This window comes from Archocentrus centrarchus, unplaced genomic scaffold (assembly GCF_007364275.1).
Source record: "Archocentrus centrarchus isolate MPI-CPG fArcCen1 unplaced genomic scaffold, fArcCen1 scaffold_68_ctg1, whole genome shotgun sequence".
In the NCBI taxonomy this organism is placed as follows: Eukaryota; Metazoa; Chordata; class Actinopteri; order Cichliformes; family Cichlidae; genus Archocentrus; species Archocentrus centrarchus.
Genome location: NW_022060284.1, coordinates 123,502 through 148,009, shown reverse-complemented (window position 1 = coordinate 148,009; position 24,508 = coordinate 123,502). Strand labels below are relative to the sequence as shown.

The window sequence follows — 24,508 nt, the reverse complement described above, 5'->3', positions numbered from 1 at the left end:
AGCACTATTTGCTATTACCTACATTGTTGAAGGTGACTCTGCCTCACCTGAACAGGAAAATGAGCACAGTCAGGGGTTACAGTGGGATTTAGCAGGTGGGGGAACCATAAGATTGGTTGTAGCGGCTCAGTGTGGGGAAAAGAATCACACACAATAATTTCTATTGTGAGCTCCAGTAGATTTTCTTTGTGTGCAGCTGTGATAAGGTGCTCTGAGGTTTACTGCTCTGTGTGGATTTACACAACTGAATTCAACAAGGTGTAAGCAGATGTTTCATGAGCTATCTTGGCTGATTTCCACTCTCTACACTGACAGTATACTGTTCATACTGTCTTTATACTGTCAGCATACAGCTGGTATAAAGGTGGAATTGACTGAATGAATCTTAGCATCATCAGCTTAAATTCAAACTAATCTCTGCTACACTGATGTAACCTGTAACTCTGACCATGAACCCCACAGATGCTCTGCACCTATCCAACACAGAGCTTTACTGTAAACTCACCACAGTACAGCAAACTAACCTGTTTATCCTGCACAAAACTGCAGTTTTTTTCATGCAACTTTGGAATAACAAAGTTAGTGTACCTCAGATTGTTTTGCAGGACATTTCACAATATTCAAAAACATCAACTTCACATCATATACTGATCCAAGATCTAATTTTAAAATGTAAGCTTTAAATTTCCAGATTTATCAGATTTCAATGAGCAGTTCTTTAAATAAAACCTCTCCTCCTCACTTTCTTACCTCTTTCTCTATCTCTGAGTGAACTCTCCCTGCAAATACAGCAGCTATACTTTAGCTAGCAGATACAGTGTGTGACAAACTACAGACACTTTGTGTGGTTGCTGATATTTGTTGAGCGTTTAGAAATGTTGCATTTGAACTTACCTGCAACATCTTACTGCCGTTATGCTCCTCTTCTGTAGCGCTAGCTAAGTTGCTGAAGCACCGCGACCACAACTTACAGACATCAGCACACGGTCTGGCCCACTTTAACCCCTGAGCACAGCGCTGTAAATGATACACAAATTATATGGTTTTAACTCATCTCTTTTTATCCAAAAATTCCAGGGATGGATACGCCAGTAGGATTGTCCCTTATGTGTGTTAGTGTTCCTACATTTATGCTCAGATTGGTTTGATGTTTGAAGGCGCAGTGACCGGAAATAAAATCTTCCCTCTTAAACCTAATGTAACAAGTCTGTTTGAAAATGTAAGGAGTAGAAAGCACAGATATTTGTGTAAAAATGTAGGGAGTAAAGGAAAAAGTTGTCAGAAAAATAAATACTCAAGTAAAGTACAGACACCTGAAAAATCTACTTGAGCACAGTATTTGTACTTCATTACTTCCCACCTCTGATCCTGTCTCATGTTTCCATGGTACTGTTGTCATAGTTCATATTTAAACTGTAGTTCTCATTCAGCTGCCTCTCCAGTGAGTCTCCCATCTTGTGGGTAGACCGCAGCTCCACTTTTGTGAACTGCAGCTGGCAACAGTAGTCCTTGTTTTGCTCTCCTGGAGAGCCGCTGTGAGATGGAGAGCCACTCCAAAAAGAACCTGCAGCACAGGAGAGAAGAGGTTCTTCTACTGCTACACCAGTCTCACCAAAGCTGCAGAGCACAGCAAGGACTGCCATCATCAGCTGCAGTTCATCTTAAGAGTCTATGCATAGGATGCTCACTGGCGAGGAAGCTGAATGACATTGAGGAAGACCTAAGCTAGCTACTTAACAGCAAAATAATTTTATTTTTAAATAAAATGCAAATGGCAACTTTATTAGTATTTACATGATGCAACATATGGCTGATTTTGCAGTGTCTGTGTATGTGTGTAGGAGGACAGCGTGGCCTCAAACAGTTTGGAGGAGGCACTTGAGGTGACCACATACTGGTGGGGAGAATGGGCCAAATGGACAGCCTGCACTCGTACCTGTGGAGGAGGAGTGATGTCACAGGAACGGCACTGCCTCAAACAGCGGTCAGTCAGTGTGCACAAGAGGCCTGGTGATGATGGGCAGATTCTCAGAAGAAAAGCCAAAACATCTCAGAAATTGAAATGCATCCCTGTTCGATACTGGCCATGTTTTGGTATTTTACATGCAGTCAGTGGTTAAAGTGTCATTTAAGATCACTGCAGTAGGAAAATGTTATTTGCCTCTAATCAACTTCCAAATTTTTCTTATGTGAGCTCCGGTTGATTTTTCGTTGTGGACAGGCTGTCATGAGCTGACCTCTGCTGATGGTTTAATGCTCATTGTGAATGTAAACAAATCTATGATATAAAGGCAAATGTTAACATGGCTGCTTTTCAGTACAAAGCCATTATAAAGCAAGGTGGAATGTGAAAAGTGAATGTCTAAAATGTTGGGATATCACATATAAGCTTTAAATTTCTCTTTTTTTCTCAACAGTCTGCTGTTCCTGTTCTCTCTTTCTTGCATATTTCTGCATTTCTGAGTGAAGTTTATCACACATTAACATTTTTTTCTTCATGGAAAATTTAGTAACTGAAACTTTAGATAGCAGACGTAAGGAGACCTTTAGCTGCACATAATCACACTTTTGTCTAGCTGTTTGAAACAGTGCATTGGAAATTACGTGCCACATAAAAAGTCACTCTGTTTCTGCTATATGGCTTGATGCTGAAGATAACTTTATTGGTATCTGCAGCATGAACACATTACAAAAATGAGAAGGAAAAAAAATTATTGTGGTTAGCGTACAGGCCAAATCCTGGGGTGACATTATTTATTTATTTATTTATTATTTATTTTATGTAAGGGCACATGGCAAATTAACTTGCTTGATATTATTATGTTTTAAAGCATCTATGATATTTAATGACACATTGAGTAGTTATATCTGCTAAATAATTCCAGCCCAGATTTGCCCTTGAAGACTGTCTATTATACACAGCATGTATTTATTTTTAGACCCACAGGTTTTACTGACAGTAACAGGAGATGCAGAAACATTAATAATAATAATAATACGTGCAGGTTGTGCATGTTCTAACTCAACACTCACACATTAAAATGTAGGTATACATGATTTTTGTCAGCTTAGAACAGGAAACTGAGGAAACGTTGCCTGGTCTAATCAGACTTAATTTCTGCCGTGGCATTCAGTTGGTTGGGCCATTATTTGGCATAAAAAAGGTGAAAGCGTGGATCCATTCTGCCTTGTATCAGCACAAGGCACACAACAAAATGATTGTTCCAGATCACTCATCCACGAGCATCTGCAGCCAGAGACCGGCGCTACCATTAGGCAATGTAGTTTAAGTGTCTTGCCCAAGGAGACAACACAGTGCAGGGACAGGGGCTCTAACTGGCAACCCTCGGGCTGCAAGGCAAACGCCTTCCCACTGCGCCACTGCCACTGTGATGGTGATAGCTGTGGGGGATATTTTCTTGCCACACCCTATGTCACCTGGGATAGGCTCCAGAATGGATGGATGGATGCTTGGAGCCCCCAGTACCAACCGTGCATCATTTAAATGCCACAGCTTAACTGAGTATTGCTGCTGACCATGTCTGTCCCTTTATGGCTACAGTGTACCCATCTTCCATCAGGATAATGCACCAAGTCTCAAAGCTCAAATCATCTCAAACTGGCTTCTTGAACATGGCAGTGAGTTAACTATACTGATCTATACTTAGCTCCATGGTCACCAGATCCCAATCCAATAGAGCACTTTCAGGATGTGGTGGAATGGGAGATTTGCATCATGGATGTGCAGCGAACAAATATGCAGCAAATACATGATGCTATCAACACAATATAGACCAAAATATATTCTCCAGCAGTACCTAATGAAGTGTATGCACTGCAACAACAAAAAAACATATATAGGTACAGACTGAGTGGGGCTTGACAGGCAACAGTTTCAAAGCTATTTACTATATTGTCTTTCAGGTTAGAATCGTAGGTTTGGAGTGAACTGTTTTATGCTTAGCTTACAGACATAAACAAACCTGGTATTTCATTATCTTTCATTATGGTTTATTTTCAGTATTATTTTCAATATGTTGTTTTTTCACCAAATGTTTGTTTTTGGTCCAAAGAAAAAAAGTTTCTGCTGGGAAGGACAACATGACCTGTACAGGAACTGCTAAGAAATATCATCTCTGCAATACCAAAGTGAGTCACACTCTTCCAGTTAATTTCTCATAATTTTTATCTCACATCTTTACTACAGCAAACACAGCAGATTTGACTGGCTGACCATACAGGATGGCAGTTGTACACTGGGGCTGGTTCCCAATGGTGCACTCTCAGAAACTACCACTGAACAAATAAAGGCTTAACAAGAATTTATTTGTGTAACATACTGTAAAACCACATATTAATGTGTGAAACACACCTCTTTAAATGTTCCATGTTGTGTCTCTGCTCTGCAGGAATGTCCTGCCACTGGGAGGAGCTTTAGAGAGGAGCAGTGTTGGTCTTTTAACTCTCAGCTTTATAATGGGAGGAACTATCAGTGGAAACCTCTCTATCCTGGTAATAACACCCATAAGACACCTTGACAGCCTCTCTTTGAATAGAGCAGCGATGAAAGAACTCTTCTCTATGACCTGCTAGGCTCCAACACAAACCAAAATAACAAGGTTTATATGCCTTCTGTTACAGTGGTTTTAAACTGTCCATGAAAGATGGACATAGTCTGTGATTATAACCTACTGATAGCAGATGAGAGGGTCAAGTGCTTAGTTAACACTGTCTTGTTTAGTGTATTTATAGATTTTTGGGAGCATCACACAGACATAGAAATAATTAATGCTAAAAAGCATACAAATAAAATCAGAATTTCATCAAAACTGCAGCGCATCTTGGCCTTTTATTAACCACACTGCAAGCCATATTATTTGTTATACAGTTCTACTGAAGATACTCCCAAAGGAACTGACAGCACTAGCATGGTCAAGAGATCCAATTCAGTTCAATTAGATAAGGTGGGACCAATAGAAAAAAAAGTGCGTAGCTACAGTGACATTACTCATTAGTTTAGTCACGCTCTAAAGCCTCAAATGAGCAATTTCACAGTTGTTGTCTCAGTGTTTTGAAACTGAATGTGATGAGCAAGGAGCAGATTTGACTTGTGATGACAATGAGTACCACAGTGAGCATAGTCTAGATAATTCTCCTTTCTGAAACTTAAAAATGACCAAGCATGACATCTTCAAACTTACTTACATACTTCAAACCAAGTCACACCCTAAGGCAAAAACTGGTTCATCCGAAGGCCAAACCCCCCAAACACAAGATCAGCAATGTAGTGTATGCTGTTCAGTGCAGTGAAGAGTGCTTGGACCTCTACATTGGAGAAACCAAACAGCCTCTTCACAAACGAATGGCACAACATAGAAGCGCCACCTCGACAGGACAAGACTCAGCAGTACATCTGCATCTGAAGGAGAAAGAGCACTCTTTTGAGAATGCCAATTTTCACATTTTGGACAGGGAAAACAGATGGTTTGAAAGAGGAGTAAAAGAAGCCATCTATGTCCACTGTGAACAACCATCATTGAACGTCACCAACTTTCCCCCGCTTACAGTGCTGTCCTGAGCTTCTTCCCAGATGTCTCAACCCCCATTCACACCTTTGTTCCAGTGACCTCAGTAGGCCACATGAAACAATGGAGCGAAGTCCTAAATTGGTTTCAACTGAAACCACTGATTGAAATCACCCACGCCTCCTTTCACACCTTGGCACATGTGTTTATGCACATGAACAATAGAGGGTATAACCACCTCCAGGGGACTACGCACACAGGGGTTTAAATACCTGGGTCTCTCCACCATTTGGTTTGAGAATTGAAGAAGCCTTTCGGATGAGAGGAGGAACGTCTTCAAGAAACAAAAAGAAGTCCAGTCGCCTTTTTCAAGCTCCAGAAAGCAAAAAGGAGTTAAAATATTGGACTTCATTGGATTCATCATGTGGCAAATCCATAGCTATGAATGAGAGATGATGTTTCTTTGAGTACTCATAGCACATATACGAGGTTAAAATAAAGCTATAATTGAAATAGCAAGTTGAATTTGTAACAGTGTGATGCAATGTGAGTACAAGAGTAGAGAAAATAATAGTTGTAGTTGAAGAATAATTGTCTCACCATTGACAGAATTGGTTAGGAATATGCAGTTTGACTTTGTGAATGTTGGTGGGTATAAAATAATGAAAACTTCCTTTTGTATCCAGATGACTACGTTCATATCTCCAGCAACCCCTGTGATCTCCACTGCACCACCACTGATGGACAGAGGCAGCTGATGGTGACAGCACGAGATGGCACGTCCTGCAAGTACAGCAGCTACCACGGTGTCTGCGTGGACGGTAAGTGTGAGGTGAGTCCAGGTTCTTATTTTTCTTAAATGTAAGACAAGATTAGTTGTGTTTCCTGCCAAGCCACGCTGCAAAACATATCTGTAGATTGGCAATATATGAAAAATGTAGGTATCCACGATCATATTACTTGTTTCCTGTACTCTGCAATAACTTAGACTTGCACATTGTAAAGCACTTTGTGATTTTATCTGTGAAAGGTGCTATATACCGTATTTTGCGGACCATGAGGCGCACCGCATTATAAGACGCACTATCAATGAACGGGTCTATTTTCATACATAAGGCGCACCAGGTTATAAGGCGCATGATAAAACGTATGTAGAACGAAACACAAGCGTCAGGTAAGTCGAACATTATTCAGCTCATACACAATAACTTATTATTCAGTTGTAACAAATACAGAAAAATACACTGACATTTCAAATCATTCATCTTCCACAAATCCATCAAATTCCTCATCTTCAGTGTCTGAGTTGAACAGTTGGGCGATTTCAGCATCAAGCATGCCGGGTTCCCTCTGTCATTATCCGAGTCAGTCTCTTTGTTGTTACTGTTTTGTTTTGGTTGCGGCACACAGCAACCATTTAATTGTTAATAAAAGGGCAACTTTTGCTGGCAATCTCTCGCCATCTTCGTCAGCGTCTTAACAGACGCTGCAATATATTCTTTTTTAATGAGGGTAAGAACAAGTCATTTCTTCATTTTATATATAAGCCCTTCATAAACCCCGTGCACCAGTATGTTTACTGATATAAGCAAAGAAAAAAACATTAAAAAAAAAGGAAATCCCTTTTCGACACAACACCGGAAACCCAAAAACTCCGTTGTCACCGTGTTTTGTGTACATGCAGCGCTCATACTGCTCGTATGCTGTGTCATCGCTCGGACCTCTCTTTGGCATCGAGGAGGACAGGACACACACCCCCGGACCTCGATTTGTCCTTTAGCAACTTTTGAAACAGCCAACAGCGGGTTTTGTTACACAAAGGTTGGCAACAGTGCCGGCCGCCGATCGCCAGATTATGAACAAATATACAGGCCAGCATAGATGAAAATAGGTCAGGAACATGTAGAATAAAATCCATCATCGTTTTCTGTGGTTTACTGCGTATGGTTTCTATTTTTGGAACAATGCTTCCACTTCTTGCTGAATTTATCTCCGGCAGCTTTGGCTGCTTTCCACACCTGCTGCGCCGCACTCGCAGCTTGTTCCTGTCTAATATCATCAATAGAGTCATTTTGTGAATCGATGATGGACTATTTTAGAGAATTCAATGAGGCCTTTGAACTGATCTGCCAGACTGGAGGAAATATCGCTTCAGACCACGCAGTGGTGCAGTGGTTTGGATGCCTCGCCCATCGGCGCTCAGACGGCAGCGCTCAAATTACACAGACACCGACATTTTCTAACTATTTGAAAAGCATGCTGGGTGTTAGCCCCCTCCCCCTGTGGTACGCTTTGTACCCTCTGGAAAATGTTGATATTTGTGAAGTGTCCCTTACCAAAGTCGCACTAAAACATTTTGACAGATTTTTGAGCACAGTGTACCACATAAAATTGGTTCAAGGTCAGTAAGCACAACAAGAATTCAAACATAAGGCGCATCGGATTATAAGGCGCACTGCCGATTTTTGAGAAAATCTAAGGATTTTAAGTACGCCTTACAGTCCGAAAAATACGGTAAATAAAATTTACTTACTTTTAGGTGCCACCAATGTGTATCTTTTTCTTACAGTTTTTGTAAAGAAGGAAATTAGAGATTAGACAAAAATATTTTCTGTCCCAGACTGTGCTAATTTCATAGCCAAAGTTAGACATTTTATCATGTGAGTCTGTGGGGATTGACTACATTTTTGAAGCCAGCTTCAAATGGACACTTCAAGAAGTTCAGCTTTTCCACTGCATTGAAACATTGACTAGAAACAGCACAATAAATATTTGCTTAAAGCTTTACTTTCTGTACCTGCAGAGGCTACAGACACCTCCAATGCAATATGAGGAACTATGTCTTTTATCCTTAAGGTTGAGACAAGAAGTGAAAAATCCCAAGTTACAATGTGTAGATGATAAACATGAAATGAGGAAGAAGAATATGTGCAAATGCACAGTAAATCTTTTTTGATCACCTTCCAAAATGTTTCTCTTATTATGGCATGGCATTATGACAATTATTTATTATTTTATGAATTGTATAATTTACTTATCTGCTATACTTCCACTTCCTGCCTTGCTGCTCAGCCAATTGGATGTGATGGGGTACTGTTCTCCTCCAACACCTTGGATAAGTGTGGAGTCTGTAAGGGGGATGGCAGCAGCTGCAGCAGAGTTACGGGAAACTTCCGTCGAGGAGCTTCAAGTCTGGGTAAACCTAAGGCTACGTTCACACTGCAGCCTGAAGTGACCCAAATCCGATTTTTTTTTCGCCATCATGCGACCTGTATCCGAGCCAGTCTGAACAACACAGATCTGATTTTTTTCAAATGCGACCTGTGTGTGTTTGGCCAGGTCGCATTTATCTGACCTGCACGTCATTGATACTCGACAAATTACTATTCTGCGTCCCGTTACACGGATGCAGGAAGGAAAACGTGTGACTTCCGCAAACATTGAGCGCGCTCGCTACATGTTATCGCGTCCTCTACTGCGCATGTGGGACACTTTCAGGTTCGTCTGCTGTTCACACACAGATCACATCCAAGTCGCATATATTTGGAAATGTGAACGACCACGCAAAAAAAATCGGATTTCACAGAAAATCGGAATTGGGTCACTTCAGGCTGCAGTGTGAACGTAGCCTTAGTTCAATTACCCGATGCATGTTCACAAACTATCATTACTATGTAATATGAGCTAAAACAACTAGGACTTTCTCTATCATACAAGCAGATATTTTAATGAAAAACTGAATGATCTATGATTATTGTTGGGCAAATAAATAAATAAAGAAAAAGAAAATGATAAAAGCATGCTGCATTGCTGTTGTCCTTCACTTTGCTGTCATCTAGGTTATACTCTTATAACTCAAATCCCTGAAGGCTCCTGGGACATACAGATCATTGAGAGGAAAAAATCGGCTGATGTTCTTGGTACGTACACCTTTGTTTCTCTTTTTCTCACACATACATATTACAATAGTGTGTAAAACAAAAACAATGAACTCTTTTAAAGTTCCATTTATTTTTTTCTCCAGCTGTGACTGACCAAGCAGGAAACTTCTTTTTTAATGGTGCCTACAAGGTGGACAGTCCTCAGAATTTCCATGCAGCAGGAACTGTCTTCAAATACCGCCGACCTATGGACGTGTATGAGACTGGGATCGAATACATTGTTGCCAAAGGCCCCATTGACCAGCCTATCAATATTCTGGTACATGTAACCTTCCTCCATTTTCCCATTTCTCTTGAATTCCACGATTTAACTGCCCAATAGCACTGTAGTATGATGATGATGATACTTTATTGATCCCACAATGGGGAAATTACAGTTAACAGAACACCTTCCAAGAAGACAAACAGAACAAACATGGGGAGATAGGTGAACTGTGGCCATGCTGCCCCCCTTCTGGAGGCGCTGCCATTAAAAAGACACAAACAATAGTGAAAACATATAGGGATGAGTAAGGAAAAAAATTATCTCATACTTTGTATACATACACAGTATAAGGTTACAAAAACCTCTGTGATAGTGCAGAAACATATAGCATGGAGTACTAGGTGGGGAGGGGCAGGGATGGAAAGGAGCCAGTGGAGGTGAGAGGGGGTGGTCGGGCTACCGTGGGGCTGACTCAGGCTCCCCTCCTCAGCTAACAGTTCTGATAAGATGTAGAGTTCATCAGCAGCTAGGTCAGGGAGATCAGTCCAACACAGGTCAGAAGAAGACAGGACGGCGGGGGCGTAGAGCATCTGTTTACAAACATCCAGGAGACAATTTGATAGGCGGCAGTCCAAGAACGCCAGGGAGCCAAATTCCTGATTCTACGACTTGTTTTGGTACAGACTGTACTGATTTGTTGACAGCCTTCAGTCTTACTGGCACCTCTCTGTGGCGAAAAAAAATCCAATTATCTGAATCTTCTTGTTTCGTTCCTTCGCCGTGCAGAAACAGATACATACATCTCCAAGATCTTACCCCTCCGAATCAGCTCCAGATATACTGAGTCTGAGTTGAGTCTGTACCTTCTTCCTGCATTCCTGTCATAAGCAGCCTTACAAAGGCCAAACAGCTGCCTAGATTTCCCAAACTGTAACGACAAGCCAGGTATCTCCAGGTCCAATTTGGAGAAATCCCAGTGTCAATAATCCAAATGTATATGTCCTCCATCGACCAGGCCAGGCACGTCATCTTCCACATCACACAGGAATCCATAATGTAGCCAGCTGGAATGTCAATAAGAGGGAATAGGGTTCTCCTTCCCCCAATCTCTTCATGGTGAAAATTTGATCAAAAACAATTGTGTTGAGAGACCAGCTGACCAGATCCATAATTATAAATTCCACTTCTAAAGCAGCAAAGCAGGGTAAAAAGGAAGGGCTGGGGAGAGAAGAAAAGTGCGACCGTCTCCGCTGAGAGCTGAAGAGAAAAAAGTAAAGTATTAGTGTATTAATACTGTAGTAATAGTGTAGTAAGGTAAGGTAAAGTTTATTTATAAAGTGCCTTTCACAGACAAAAAAAGTCACAAAATATTGTACAAAACAATTAATCAATTAAAAAAATTAATTACACCTTTGCATAAAAAAAGAAACAGCAATAAAACAACAGATTAAAAAGAGAATAAAATGAGAGTAATTAACGAAAAGCTTGGTTGAACAAAAAAGTTTTCAACTGTTTTTTTTAAAAGAAATGACAGAGTCAGCTAGGCGGAGCTCAAGGGGTAAGTTTCAGAGCTTGGGGGCTATAGCTTGAAAAGATCTGTCTCTTCTAGTCCTTAAACTTGTGTGTGAATGAACTAAGAGATTTTGATCTTCTGATCGAAGACAGCGTGTAGGAATGTATTTAACTAGTAACTGAGATAAATAGTCAGGGGCTTGTCCATTTAAAGCTCTAGATGTAAACAGAAGGATTTTAAATTGAATTCTAAAAGTAACCAGAAGCCAATGTAAAGAGAACAGAATAGGAGTAATGTGTGTTCGTTTGCCAGAACGAGTTAAGAGTCTAGCAGTTGCATTTTGTGTCACTGTGTTTGTGTAGTATCTTCACCACTTTAAGTTAACCACTTTGCTCACAGTAGCCTGGGGTCCAAATACGTAAGAACCATAAGAAAACAAATAACAAAATAACACCCATAAGAAAACAAAATCATTCCTGATGTATGTAGTCTTATGCACTTTCACCTTGGAAAGTGCAAATATGTACAGAGTAGGGTTTAATCCCGGGATCCGGGATTCCCGGGAAATGCGATCAGAACAATTTCCCGTTTCCCGGGAAACGTTAGACGGGAAACCGGGAAAAAAGTCGCGCGCGTCGATTTGACTTTCAGAAAGAAAAGAAAGCTTCAGAATGTTAAATTTAAAGGAAATATTGAGAGAAGGGTTCGTTTAATGCGAAAAGCATTACTCTTCATTTCAGGCACGTTCAGCCTCCGTTTAAGGCTTCAGCCTTCATCTCAAGCGTTTTAATAGAGGTATTACACAGTTGTACTTTTTTCCTCTTTAATTTGTTGAAATCGTAGGCAATGTGTTTACCCTAAGGTATTTTGTATTATATAATTTCATATTATTATATATTGTTATATTGCATTATATAGCCTATAAAATATGCCTGCCCTGAACAATAAAGAAATATCTGTTTAACTTCGAGTGTTTCTTTTCCTCGTTTGCAGCCGCTTACTAACAATCATGAATTAGGATACGGGCCTAATGTGTGAAGAAATGATCATGAAATAGATTGCTTTAACATATTTCGCTTTTAAAATGGAGTTGAGTAAAATGTATATTTTTTAGGCTATAATGATTGGCCAGTTTTTCAATAGACGATTCACAGCGAACCTACTTTAACCCTCAGACACGGTGTTATAAATTTGCTGTTGCCAGAATGGCAATGACCAAGTCGTAGTGCATTACTCAAGGTGTTATGCCATATTATAGTGTAGTACGGTAGTTAACTTTTCAATGACTATTACAGCGTTCCACTGGTGGAGATATAGCGCAACAGATGTCGCCACGACAGCGTGGCTGAGCCTTTATCAGTGCTGTGGAGATGAACCGTATTGTTTTGCACCAGCAGTTGTAAAATAGCTTGGTATAATTCCATGTACAATGGAGGAATATTCGAATTATATTTGTTAAGGGAGCGTTGAGGAACGATACAACACCGCATAGCTCGAGCACTCGAATGCCGAGATGTAGGTTTTATTGCGTTAATCAAGCCGACGTTACCCCCTACTGGGCATAACAGGACATAGCTGGAAAGCTACCTCTACAATATCAGAATAGGTTAAGGCCGACACAGGCTACAGAAGGCCTAATTAAAATAAAAAAATAAATAAACTTTTTCCCGGGATTCCCGGGAAATGGCTCGTCATTTCCCGGGATTTGATTCATGTCATTTTCGGGAAAAATATTAAACCCTAGTACAGAGAACAAATATGAATTTTTGCAACAAATTGAGCTATTCGTGTGGCTCCAATTCATGTGGAGGATCGTCACAGGTGATGAGAGCTGATTCTCCAGGTATGACCCAGAGACCAATCAGCAGTTTTCAGAGAGCTCTGCATAAACAAACACAGACAAACCTCAATGAGCTGAAGCAACATTGTAAAGAAGAGTGGGCCAAAATTCCTCCACAACAAAGTGAGAAACTTTTAAAATCATACAGAAAATTATTACTTCGCGTTGTTGCTGTTTAAGGTGGTTCCACACACTTTTGAATTGTGGGTGTACGACTTCACAGGACTGCAGCGAGTCGTATGAAAACATTCTTTTTTGCATAACTGTATATGTCTCAAATTAACTCATTACACTCTTATATTTAACAAAGGTTCTCTAAAAGCCTTTATAGGAACTTTGGTCTAGCTGTTGTTGTTGTTATGGCCTCTTTTTATGTATAATAAGAATCCCCCAAATGTAATTGAATAAAAAAAGAATAGAATGCCTTTATTGTCATAAAGGTCACAGAATGTGTACAATGAGATTGGAGGGTTAGACAGAGGGTTAGGGTTAGCTCTGGGTTAAAGGTCATGCTGATTCAGACTGATGGCTAATTAGGCAGTGTTTTCATAGTAGGGGAGACTGCCAATACTTTCAGCCTTGAGGCAACTGTAGTTGTGATTTGGCTGAATATAAATAAACTTGAATAGACCTGAACATCTTGTTACTGAAAGTTTGAGTCTTTATTTGAAATCACCTTGAGTTGGTCTGATTATGGTTTTTGTTTTTCATTCTTACTGGTCTAAAGATGCCATAAACATCCTGGATTCACTCTCCTCTTCTGACAGGTGTGGAACCAAAATGGTCGCACACCGTACATCACCTATGAGTACACTGTCCTCCGAGACTCCCTGCCACCTGTTCCTCCGCCTCCTGTCTACACCGGATCAGACACCTCAGCTGGTGAGGTGTCTGTAGAAACGGGTGATCTGCTGCCCCCCAATGGCACCATCTGTGACCAGGTGGCTCCAGGGGGCCAGGTGGAGACAGTAGGTGCAAATGGGCAGAAGGGCAAAGAGACCAATGAGGTGTATGAGGAGACAGCGACCAGTGACTGTGAAGATGGAGCAGCTGCCCCAAAGTTTATAAGTAGAGATTACTTTTTTAATCATATCTTGAAAGTTATATAAAACTACTACCTTGATTCATGTAATACAGTAGAACAGAATGCATTTATTTGCATATTTCTAGTATAGCAAAATTACTTTTATACCTCTAGAAGTGTAGCTCACTTAGGAATGAAAACAAGGGCATATAAAACTATAAAAAAGAACCACTGATGCATGATGATATTCATCATTCAAAATAACTAAAAAGGTAAGACAGAGATGATGGTCCCCTTGGTAAGTAGCAGATAGGTCAGATTTTGAATAAAATTTTTGATTTTACTGTCTTTTTCTGGATGTGTAAGATGGTCCTTTGAAACACTGCATTATTCATGGTATGAATACATAAAGAGGATCAGCAGCAGATAAAAAATTCAGAGTTTCCTGGCATTTTCTCCCTTTAAGAAAGGCAGTATCACAAACATGAGCAGTAATGGCATTTCCTGAGGGCTCTCAGCTCACTCAACTGACTGAGAGATAAGAGATAAAAACTTTAATGATCCCACGACGGGGAAATTTGCGCATTACAGCAGCTCAGTACAGAAAACTAAAAATAGAATAGAATAAAATAAAATAGAAAAACACTATACACATATACATAAGCACTATATACGGAAAATATATAGTCAATACACACATGTACATATACACACATATACACACACATCAAAACACTATATACAGATATCAAAATATTATATACATTTGTAGCCGGTAAGGTGCACAGCATACACGGTATGCATTATATGGGTGAGTGTAATAAATAAAATGTATCTGGACTGTAAGGATAAAGTGATGGCAGAGGAGGTAAAGTGTCCAAGTGACTCAAGACATTATGAAGTGTTGTACAGTCTAACTGCTGTTGAGATGAATGACCTGCGAAAGCGCTCCTTCCTGCAGCGAGGATGTTTCAGTCTCTGACTGAAGGAGCTGCTCAGCTCACCCACGGTCTCATGAAGAGGGTGATGGGTGATCCATGATGGATGTCAGCTTTGCTAACATCCTCCTCTCACCCATCACCATCACAGACTCCAGAGGACATCCCAACACAGAGCTAGACCTCCGCACCAGTTTGTCGATCCTGCTCCTGTCCCTTTCGGTGCATCCACCCCCCCAGCAGGCCACTGCATAGAAAAGGGCAGATGCTACCACTGTGTCATAAAAGGTCTTTAACAGAGTCCTGCAGACACCAAAGGACCTCAGTCTCCTCAGCAGGTGGAGTCGACTCTGGCCCTTCTTATACAGGACGTCTGTGTTTGTACTCCAGTCCAGCTTGTTATTGAGATGAACACCCAGGTATTTGTAGGAGACCACTGTCTCAATATGCTTTCCCTGGATGTTCACAGGTGCTGTAGGGGGTGGCTTCCTCCTGAAGTCTATGATCATCTCCTTCGTCTTGCTGGCGTTGATTTGGAGTGCGTTGTTCTCACACCAGCCGACAAAGTCACTGATGACACCCCTGTATTCCTGGTCGTTCCCATCTGATACACATCCAATGATGGCCGTATCATCTGAGAACTTCTGTAGGTGGCAGTGGTCCGAGTTGTACCTGAAGTCTGAGGTGTACAGACTGAACAGAAAGGGTGAGAGGACCGTGCCCTGTGGCGCCCCTGTGCTGCAGACTACCACATCAGACATACAGTCATGGCACCTCACATACTGTGGTCTGTTGGTGAGGTAGTCGATGGTCCATGCCGTCAGCTGACTGTCTACTCCGGCTCCCTCCATCTTCCCTCTCAGTAGTGCAGGCTGGATGGTGTTGAAAGCACTGGAGAAGTCAAAGAACATGACCCTCACAGTGTTTCCTGCCTGCTCTAGGTGAGAGAGGGATCTGTGCAGCAGGTAGATGACGGCATCGTCCACCCCGATGCCAGGCTGGTAGGCGAACTGCAGGGGGTCCAGCGCTGAGCTCACCAGTGGGCGGAGGTGATGAAGGATGAGCCTCTCCATGGTCTTCATCAGGTGAGAAGTCAGGGCCACAGGTCTGTAGTGGTTGGACTCCCTGGGCTGTGCGATCTTTGGCACTGGAACTATGCAGGAAGTCTTCCACAGTTCAGGAACCCTCTCCAGATTCAGGCTCAGGTTGAAGATGTGCAGGACCACCTGACAGAGCTGGTCTGCACAATCCCTGAGCAGTCTGGGGCTGATTCCATCTGGACCCGCTGCCTTCCTGATCTTCGTCTTCCTGAGCTGACTTCTCACCTGATCAGTTGTGAGGTGGATGTGAGGCTGGGTTGGGGTGGGTGATGGGGCTGGCTCCGCTGTGGGTGAGGGTGAGGAGAGTGCAGGCAATGATAGCACTACACCAGGAGAGAGGGGGGTCAGCATACGGAGGGGGGCAGATGGGAGCTGAGGGGTGGGGGAGGTGGTCAACGACCCAGAGTCAAATTTATTGAAAAACAGGTTTAGGTCGTTAGCCCACCCCCGGTCAGCAGACACTGTGGCTCCTCCATTGTCCTCGAAGTGGCCAGAGATTTTTTTCATGTTTCTCCAGACTTCTCGGACTTTGTTATGTTGGAGCTGTTCCTCCATCTTCCTCCTGAAGCTCTCTTTGCCTCTCCGGATCTTGTATTTCACATCCTTTTGCACTCTCCTCAGTTCCTCCTTGTCTCCAGATCTGAAGGCCCTCTTCTTCTCGTTCAGCAGGGCCTTCAGCTCTGGGGTCACCCACGGTTTATTGTTGGAGAAGCACCGTACCTTCTTGGTTGGCACAGTGTTCTCCACACAGAAGTTCATGTAGTCTGTGATGCAGTGGGTGAGGGCGTCGATGTCCTCACCGTGAGGCCTGTAGATTCAAAACAGTCTCTCAGGGCCTCACTGCAGTCCTCAGACCACAGTCTTATTATCTTCTTGGTGGGGGGTTTCTTCTTCACAATGGGGGTGTAGGTAGGGTGAAGAATGACCAGGTTGTGGTCTGAGTGGCCAAGCGGGGGTAGAGGTGATGAGCTGTAAGCCTCCTTTGTGTTGGCAAACAGCAGGTCTATAGTTTTATTGTCCCTTGTGTGGCAGTCAACATATTGGGTGAAGTTAGGGAGAGTGGAAGAAGGTGAGGCATGGTTGAAGTCCCCAGAGATGATAATCAGGGACTGCGGATGTGCCGTCTGTAACTGAGAGACGGTGGTGTGGATGTCCTCACAGGCTGCTGTAGCGTCGGCCGACGGCGGGATGTAAACAGTTAACACAATAACATGTGAAAACTCCCGGGCCAGGTGGTATGGCCGAACGCTAACCGCTAACAGTTCAATGTCTTTGGTACAGCGCTGTCCTTCACAGTGATGTGTCCTGGGTTACACCGTCTCTCATTAACGTACATCGCCAGTCCCCCACCTCTCCTCTTACCACTCTCCCTCATGCTCCGGTCCGCTCTCACCAGCTGAAAGCCCTCCAATGTTACTACGGAGTCCGGTGTGTGATCCGTGAGCCAAGTCTCTGTGAACAGCAGGAGGCTGCTCTGCTGGTACTCCCACTGCAGTCTGGTTAGCACCGTCAGCTCTTCCATCTTGTTGGGTAAAGATCTTACGTTGCCCATGAGAATAGATGGAATGCTCGGTTTGTACCGTCTCCTCCTCTCCCGGTACTTCGCTCCAGCTCTGCATCCCCTCCTCCGATGCCGTAATTCCTTCGGAATCTCGGGTCGCTCCTCCGGGAGTACGCTCCTGTTGCACAGCGCTAACAGCTGATCCCGGCTGTAAACAATAGAGTGGCTCACAGGTTCTCCAGATGAAGTGGTGAAAAGTCCCAAAAAGAGTATAAGGAATGCCACTACTCTAATGAAAGTTTGCAGGTCCATGGCGGGTTTGATATCTAATATAACTACGAAACTAAGAGTCTGAAAGAAAACCTTAAAATACAAGAAAAACACACAAGAAAGGGAAGTAACCTGGGAGCTGCAGTAACAGGCTGCCTACCGTGGCGCCATCTTGGAAAGAAAAAAAAAAAAAAAAAAAAAAAATGGACTGCTGAGGCCATTACACCACTACTTCAGGGAGAGGTGGCTGAAAAGCTCACTTTTTACTTCAGCTGACATCATACTACGGACAAGATGCTGAGCTTAGACTGAAACAACCATCTTTTCACTCATTGAGTTTTTACAGAATTATTCAGTTTTTTGGGTTTTTTTTTTAAATACATATATTCCTGCCTGTTTATGTAAGCCAGTATCAAAATCCTCCCAAAATGATCATTAGGTTGTCTCAACACCTCTCCTTCAGTATAAGCAAGTGTTGGTATTCCAGATAAAATGGTATCGCAGACCATGTGAAAATGAGCAGTCAGTCTCTGTTTAATCATTACAAAACAAACAATGAGCTATGGAAACTGAGGACACCTGAAGCATGTGCTAGGCCTTTCAGTCTGAGCAAAAAATGTAAATAATGAAATTACACATGATCAAACTGTAAGTATGTAAAATACAACTCAAAAAATCTATATCATCTAAAATTTACACTAAATTTAAAATAAAACTGACACAAATACATAGAAACAAAAACAAGCTGATGTGAGAATTAAAAAAACAAAACAAATATGCTCTACTGGAATTTGCCACGAGTAATTTGGTAATTTTTTGGTAATTGAGGAGACCAGTTGTTTTATTTTTTAAAGCAAAATTTAATCCTCTTGGTTGAGAAGCAGAATCAAGGATTGAGGATTTCAGTAGCTCAACAGTGCAGGGCATCCTTTGTGTTTTTTCACGACGCTCCACATGTTTAAATGGGTGATATGTCTGGACTGCAGGCAGGCCTATTTAGCACTCAGACTCTATTGCTGTAGCGCTACCCTACTGGAATAAGTGAGCAACATTTTGGCATTGCCTTCCTCAAATAAGTAGGACTTTCTCTGACATTTGTTGTTAATTATCTGCATATATCATTTAGCATTAATGTGAGGTGTGCAAGTTAACCATGCCATGTGCACTAATTCCCCCCACACCTGCTGGCATTATCACTTTGAATTGGTATAAAATGGTCCCTCTTTTCTTGGCATGCCTAATTTCATAAAAGAGGATGGTTTATACTTACATGTTTTTTTTTCTTTTCTTTCTGCACAATAGTGTTTTAAATTGTTTGTGGATGCAGCCATGAACTGTGTTCACTGACGATGGGTTCAGAAGTGTTCCTGAGTCAGTGCAGTAATTTTTAGTGAAGACTCACGTCTGTTTTTAATGCACTGCTGCCCCAGGGCTTGAAGGTCATGGCCATTCATTACTGGTTTGCAGCCTCGTCCTTTACATGAGAAAGATTTCTCCAGATTGCCTAAAGTCCCGGAGTTTTTTGTCATTTTATTGTTTCATTATTTTCCAAAAAAGAGGGGGAAAAAAGCAGCAACAAACAAAATAGTACAAATACAGCACGTGTTCTCACATTTTAAGTGTTTTTTTTGGTAATTTTATGGAAATAGTGTTTATCAAGATGAGTCCTTATCATTTCAGAAGGTAACAGCAGCTATGCAGACAGCACTGCCAAACCTGTTCCTGACAGTGGACCCCTGGATACAGGACCCAATGCCCCAAACCTCATCTGGAGTGTCCTGTTGGATGGCCGAATCGGTGCAGATGAGCTACTTATCAACATTTCGACCAACCAGCTGCTGACTGAGGGAGACAGTTTGTTCTCTTCTGAGGTAGGACCAGTAGAGGTGGGTCTGAGCAGCCTGGAGCGAGATGATCTAAATGAGACACTCGAGTTCACTCTGGGCCACAAGCGCAACGACAGTGGAGACAGCCAGAACAGAACAGTGCAGAGTGGAGGGAGGACGTCCAACCGTTCCAACAGAACCAGGTGATCTAAAAAGAGCATAAAGGACATCAACATTGCACACAGGTTTTAAGATGATGTAGAGCAGAAGCCTGCTGTTCACAGGTCAGGTTTGGGCTAATTTCCATTCAAACCAGATCACGTCTGGACCAAATGTTTTCAGATTTGGGCCTTGATGTTCAGACACTGTCAAATCTCTGGACTTGCAGGTTGAAGAGAAGCAGGCTGGGAGGAATGTTTTTTTTTTTTTTTTTTTTTAAAGTGATGTCCAGGGAGAGACATAGCTAAAGAAAGTCATACTGAGACAGTGGCGGCAAGACTGACCATGAAGAAAGGTTCAAAGTGGACATGGCAGTGAAACAGACAGCTTTGCCAAGAAAACAGGTAAACAGGGTGTGCAACAAGTGGGACACATAGGGAGTTAGACAGGTAGATACGCAGTAGAGTAGGTAATCATGCAGATGCGCATGCAACAAGGCAGTTAGATAAGAAGATATACTGTGTAAAAAAAGACAGGTTAACTGACAAGCAGCAGAGAAGGTAGACGCATAGATAAACAGTGCAGGCAGTAAATCAGTCGGACAGGTACACCAGTATGCAGAAAAGCAGGTGGACCAATACTGTAGATGTCAGAAATGCGGACAACTAGATATATGGTCAGTACTGCAATCAGGCAGATATATGCTGCTGGACAGGCAGACAGGTAGACTTGGCAGGTTTTGCATTCATCATATTTTTAATTCCTGTTGGCTTCACTCATTCTGCAGCCAGCAGCTATAAAACATACGGTGACACACCCTTTCTTCAGGGAGACAGAGAGAGGAAAGGAAACGAGCAGAGCAGAGGAGCACAGAGGAAGGGGGAGGAGGTGGGAAATCCAGCCATGCTTAAAACAAATAATTTAAGGTATTTACAAGAAAGTGAGAAATGTGATGCAAAGGGGAACATGTTCTGCTGTCAGGCTGCCATCAGCTCTGGCGAGAAAATAATGAACAAGAATCAATCTGGCTTGCATGGAGGGATGTCAGTGAGGTATAACTCAACATGTCTGTGATTTTTCAAATAAATATCTGGGAACGATGGTGTAATGACAGGAATGTGTTTTATGTGATATAGTGAAAAGGGAAAAGTGCATCTGCTGGCATACAGGCTGTGAATCAGCTGTCACACTGTGCTTGCCTGAGGCCTGGGAGACAGTCTTTGTCTGTGTGGGTGTTTGTGTATTTATTCCTGGGTATCCTTAAATGTCCTTAAAGGAATATGTCACTCAAACTCCACCTTTGGAAGCTGTACCTGTGCCCTTTAAATATTGCCCTGAAACCTTTATGATCACAGGTTATGGATTCATACACAGTGTACTGCCCTCGTCACATGCAACCAGTGCATATAGACAGTCAGCTAAACTCTTCCCCAATATCAAGACTCAGAAAAGTTGCTTTCTTGCCCACATGTTTATTGACACCAAGGAAGTGTGAAACTAGAACACACAAAAGGATACATCACTTATCCATCCATCCATCCATCCATCCATCCATCCATCCATCCATCCATCATCCATCCATTCTCTTCTACTTATCCTGGGCCGGGTCGTGGGGGCAGGAGCCTAAGCAGAGAAGCCCAGGCTTCCCTCTCCCCAGCCACCTCCTCCAGCTCATCCGGAGGGATCCCAAGGCGTTCCCAGGCCAGCCGAGAGATATAATCTCCCCAGCGTGTCCTGGGTCTACCACGGGGCCGCCTCCCGGTGGGACATGCCCGGAACACCTCACCCAAGAGGCAGCCAGGAGGCATCCTAATCAGATGCCCGAGCCACCTCAACTGGCTCCTTTCGATGTGGAGGAGCAGTGGCTCTACTCTGAGCCCCTCCCGGATGGCCGCACACCTCATCTTATCTCTAAGGGAGAGGCCAGCCACCCTTCGAAGGAAACTCATTTCTGCTGCTTGTATTCACAATCTTATTCTTTCAGTCACTACCCAAAGCTCGTGACTATAGGTGAGGGTCGGAACGTAGATGGACCGGTAAATCGAGAGCTTCGCTTTTACACTAAGCTCCCTCTTCACCACGACAGACCAGTGCAGCGTCCGCATCACTCCCACGTCTCCCGCTCCCTTCTCCCATCACTCGTGAATAAGACCCCGAGATACTTGAACTCCTCCACTTGGGGCAAGAACTCGTTCCTTGAGCCGGAGAGGGCACTCCACCCTTTTCTGGCTGAGGACCATGGCCTCAGACTTAGAGGTGCTGATTCTCATGCCAGCCGCTTCACACTCGGCTGCAAACCGTTCCACTGCGAGCTGGAGGCCACCCCCTGATGAAGCCAACAGGACTGCATCATCTGCAAAGAGCAGAGATGAGACTCTGAGGCCACCAAAGAAGAAGCCTTCCGCCACCTGGCTACACCTAGAAATTCTGTCCATAAAAATTCTGAACAGAATCGGTGACAATAGCCACAGTAAATGAATCTGACTTATTACCGGGTATACGGACCAAGCTCTCACTGCAGTTGTACAGAGACTGAATGGCCCACAACAACGGGCCAGACACCCCATACTCCCGCAGGACCTCCCAAAGGATACCGCGAGGGACATGGTCAAATGCCTTCTCCAAGTCCACAAAGCACATGTAGACTGGTTGGGCAAACTCCCATGCACACTCAAATATCCTTAAGAGGATAAAGAGCTGGTCCAGCGTTCCGTGACCAGGACAAAAACCACATTGTTCCTCCTGGATCCAAGGTTTGACTAATGAGCGGATCCTCCTTTCCAGCACCCTGGCATAGACCTTACCAGGGAGGCTGAGGAGTGTGATCCCCCGAAAGTTGGAGCACACCCTCTGGTCTACCTTCTTAAAGATGGGGACCACCACCTCAGTCTGCCAATCCAGTGGCACTGCCCCAGATCTCCACGCGATGTTGCAGAGGCATGTCAACCAAGACAGCCCTACAACATCCAGAGCCTTCAGGAACTCAGGGCGAATCTTGTCCACCCCAGGGGCCCTGCCACCAAGGAGTTGTTTAACTGCTTCAGTGACCTCATCCCCAGTGATGGGCAAGTCATCTCCCTCGTCCCCAGACTCTGCTTCCACTACAGAAGGCATGTCAGTGGGATTCAGGAGGTCCTCGAAGTATTCCTTCCACCGTCCAACTATAGCCTCAGTTGAGGTCAGCAGCACCCCACCCACACTATAAACCATGTGAGTGGAGCCCTGCTTTCCCCTCCTGAGTCACCTGACGGTTTGCCAGAATCGCTTCGATGCTGTCCGAAAGTCTTTTCCATAGCCTCACCGAATTCCTCCCACACCCGAGTTTTTGCTTCGGCCACTGCCCGAGCTGCATTCCGCCTGGCCTGCCGATACCTGTCAGCTGCCTCCGGAGTCCCACAGGCTAACCAAGCCCGATAGGACTCCTTCTTCAGGTTGATGGCTCCCTTCACCTCCAGTGACAACCATCTAGTTCGGGGGTTACGACCACTACAGGCACCAACCACCTTGCAGCCACAGCTCTGAGCAGCAGCCTCAACAATGGAGGTGCGGAACATGGTCCATTCGGACTCAATGTCCTCAGCCCCCCTCGAAATGGTGTTGAAGTTCTGCCGGAGGTGGGAGTTGAAGATCTCCCGCACTGGGGCTTCTGCCAGGCATTCCCAGCGCACCCTCACAATACGTTTAGGTGCACCAGGTCTGTCCAGCATCTTCCCCCGCCACCTGATCCAACTCACCACCAGGTGGTGATCAGTTGACAGCTCAGCTCCTCTCTTCACCTGAGTGTCCAGAACATATAGCCGCAGATCTGATAATACGATTACAAAATTGATCATCGACCTGCGACCTAAGGTGTCCTGGTGCCATGTGCACTTATGGACATCTTTATGTTCGAACACAGTGTTCGTTATGGACAAACTGTGGTTTTCACAGAAGTCCAATAACAAAACAAAATTCAGGTTCAGATCGGGCAGGCCATTCCTCCCAGTCATGCCCCTGCAGGTCTCACTTTCATTGCCCACGTAATGGTGAAGTCTCCCAGCAAGACTATGGAGTCACCAGATGGAACACCCTCCAGCACCCTGCCCAGTGACTCTAAAAAGGGTGGGTACTCTGAACTGTCATTCGGCGCATAAGCGCAAACAACAGTCAGGACCCGTTCCCCGACCCGAAGGCCCAGGCTAACAACACTCTCGTCCACTGGTGAAAACTCTGACGTGCAGGTAGCAAGCCGGGGGGATACAAGAATACCCACCCCAGCTTGCTGCCTCTCACCCAGGGCAACTCCAGACTGGAACAGAGTCCAGCCCCTCTCCAGGAGACTGGTTCCAGAGCCCAGGCCATGCATTGAGGTGAGCCCAACTATATCTACTTGGTATCTCTCAACCTCACGCACTAGCTCAGGCTCCTTCCCCACCAGAGAGGTGACATTCTATGTCCCGATAGCCAGTCTCGATAGCCGGGGATCGGTCCACCAGGGCCTCCAGCCTCTGCCACCGCCCAACACACACTGCACCCGAACTCTACGACGCCTACTGGGGGTGGTGGGCCTACAGAAGGATGGGCCCATGTAATCTCTTTGGGCTGCGCCCGGCCGGGCACCACGGGCTAATGACCGGCCACCAGACGCTCTCCCTCGAGCTCCCACCCCAGGCCTGGCTCTGGGGTG

At 43.8% G+C, this 24,508-nt stretch overlaps 1 protein-coding gene across 1 annotated transcript in view; it reads left to right on the top strand.

Moving 5' to 3' along the window:
* Positions 1–24,508, top strand: part of LOC115777726 (ADAMTS-like protein 2) — a 66,549-nt gene that overhangs the window by 20,674 nt on the left and 21,367 nt on the right. The window contains 9 exon segments of the mRNA XM_030725689.1: positions 1,842–1,984; positions 4,074–4,149; positions 4,410–4,512; positions 6,212–6,357; positions 8,598–8,721; positions 9,365–9,445; positions 9,550–9,725; positions 13,792–14,092; positions 19,541–19,886. Coding sequence (XP_030581549.1) covers positions 1,842–1,984; positions 4,074–4,149; positions 4,410–4,512; positions 6,212–6,357; positions 8,598–8,721; positions 9,365–9,445; positions 9,550–9,725; positions 13,792–14,092; positions 19,541–19,886 — 1,496 coding nt within the window.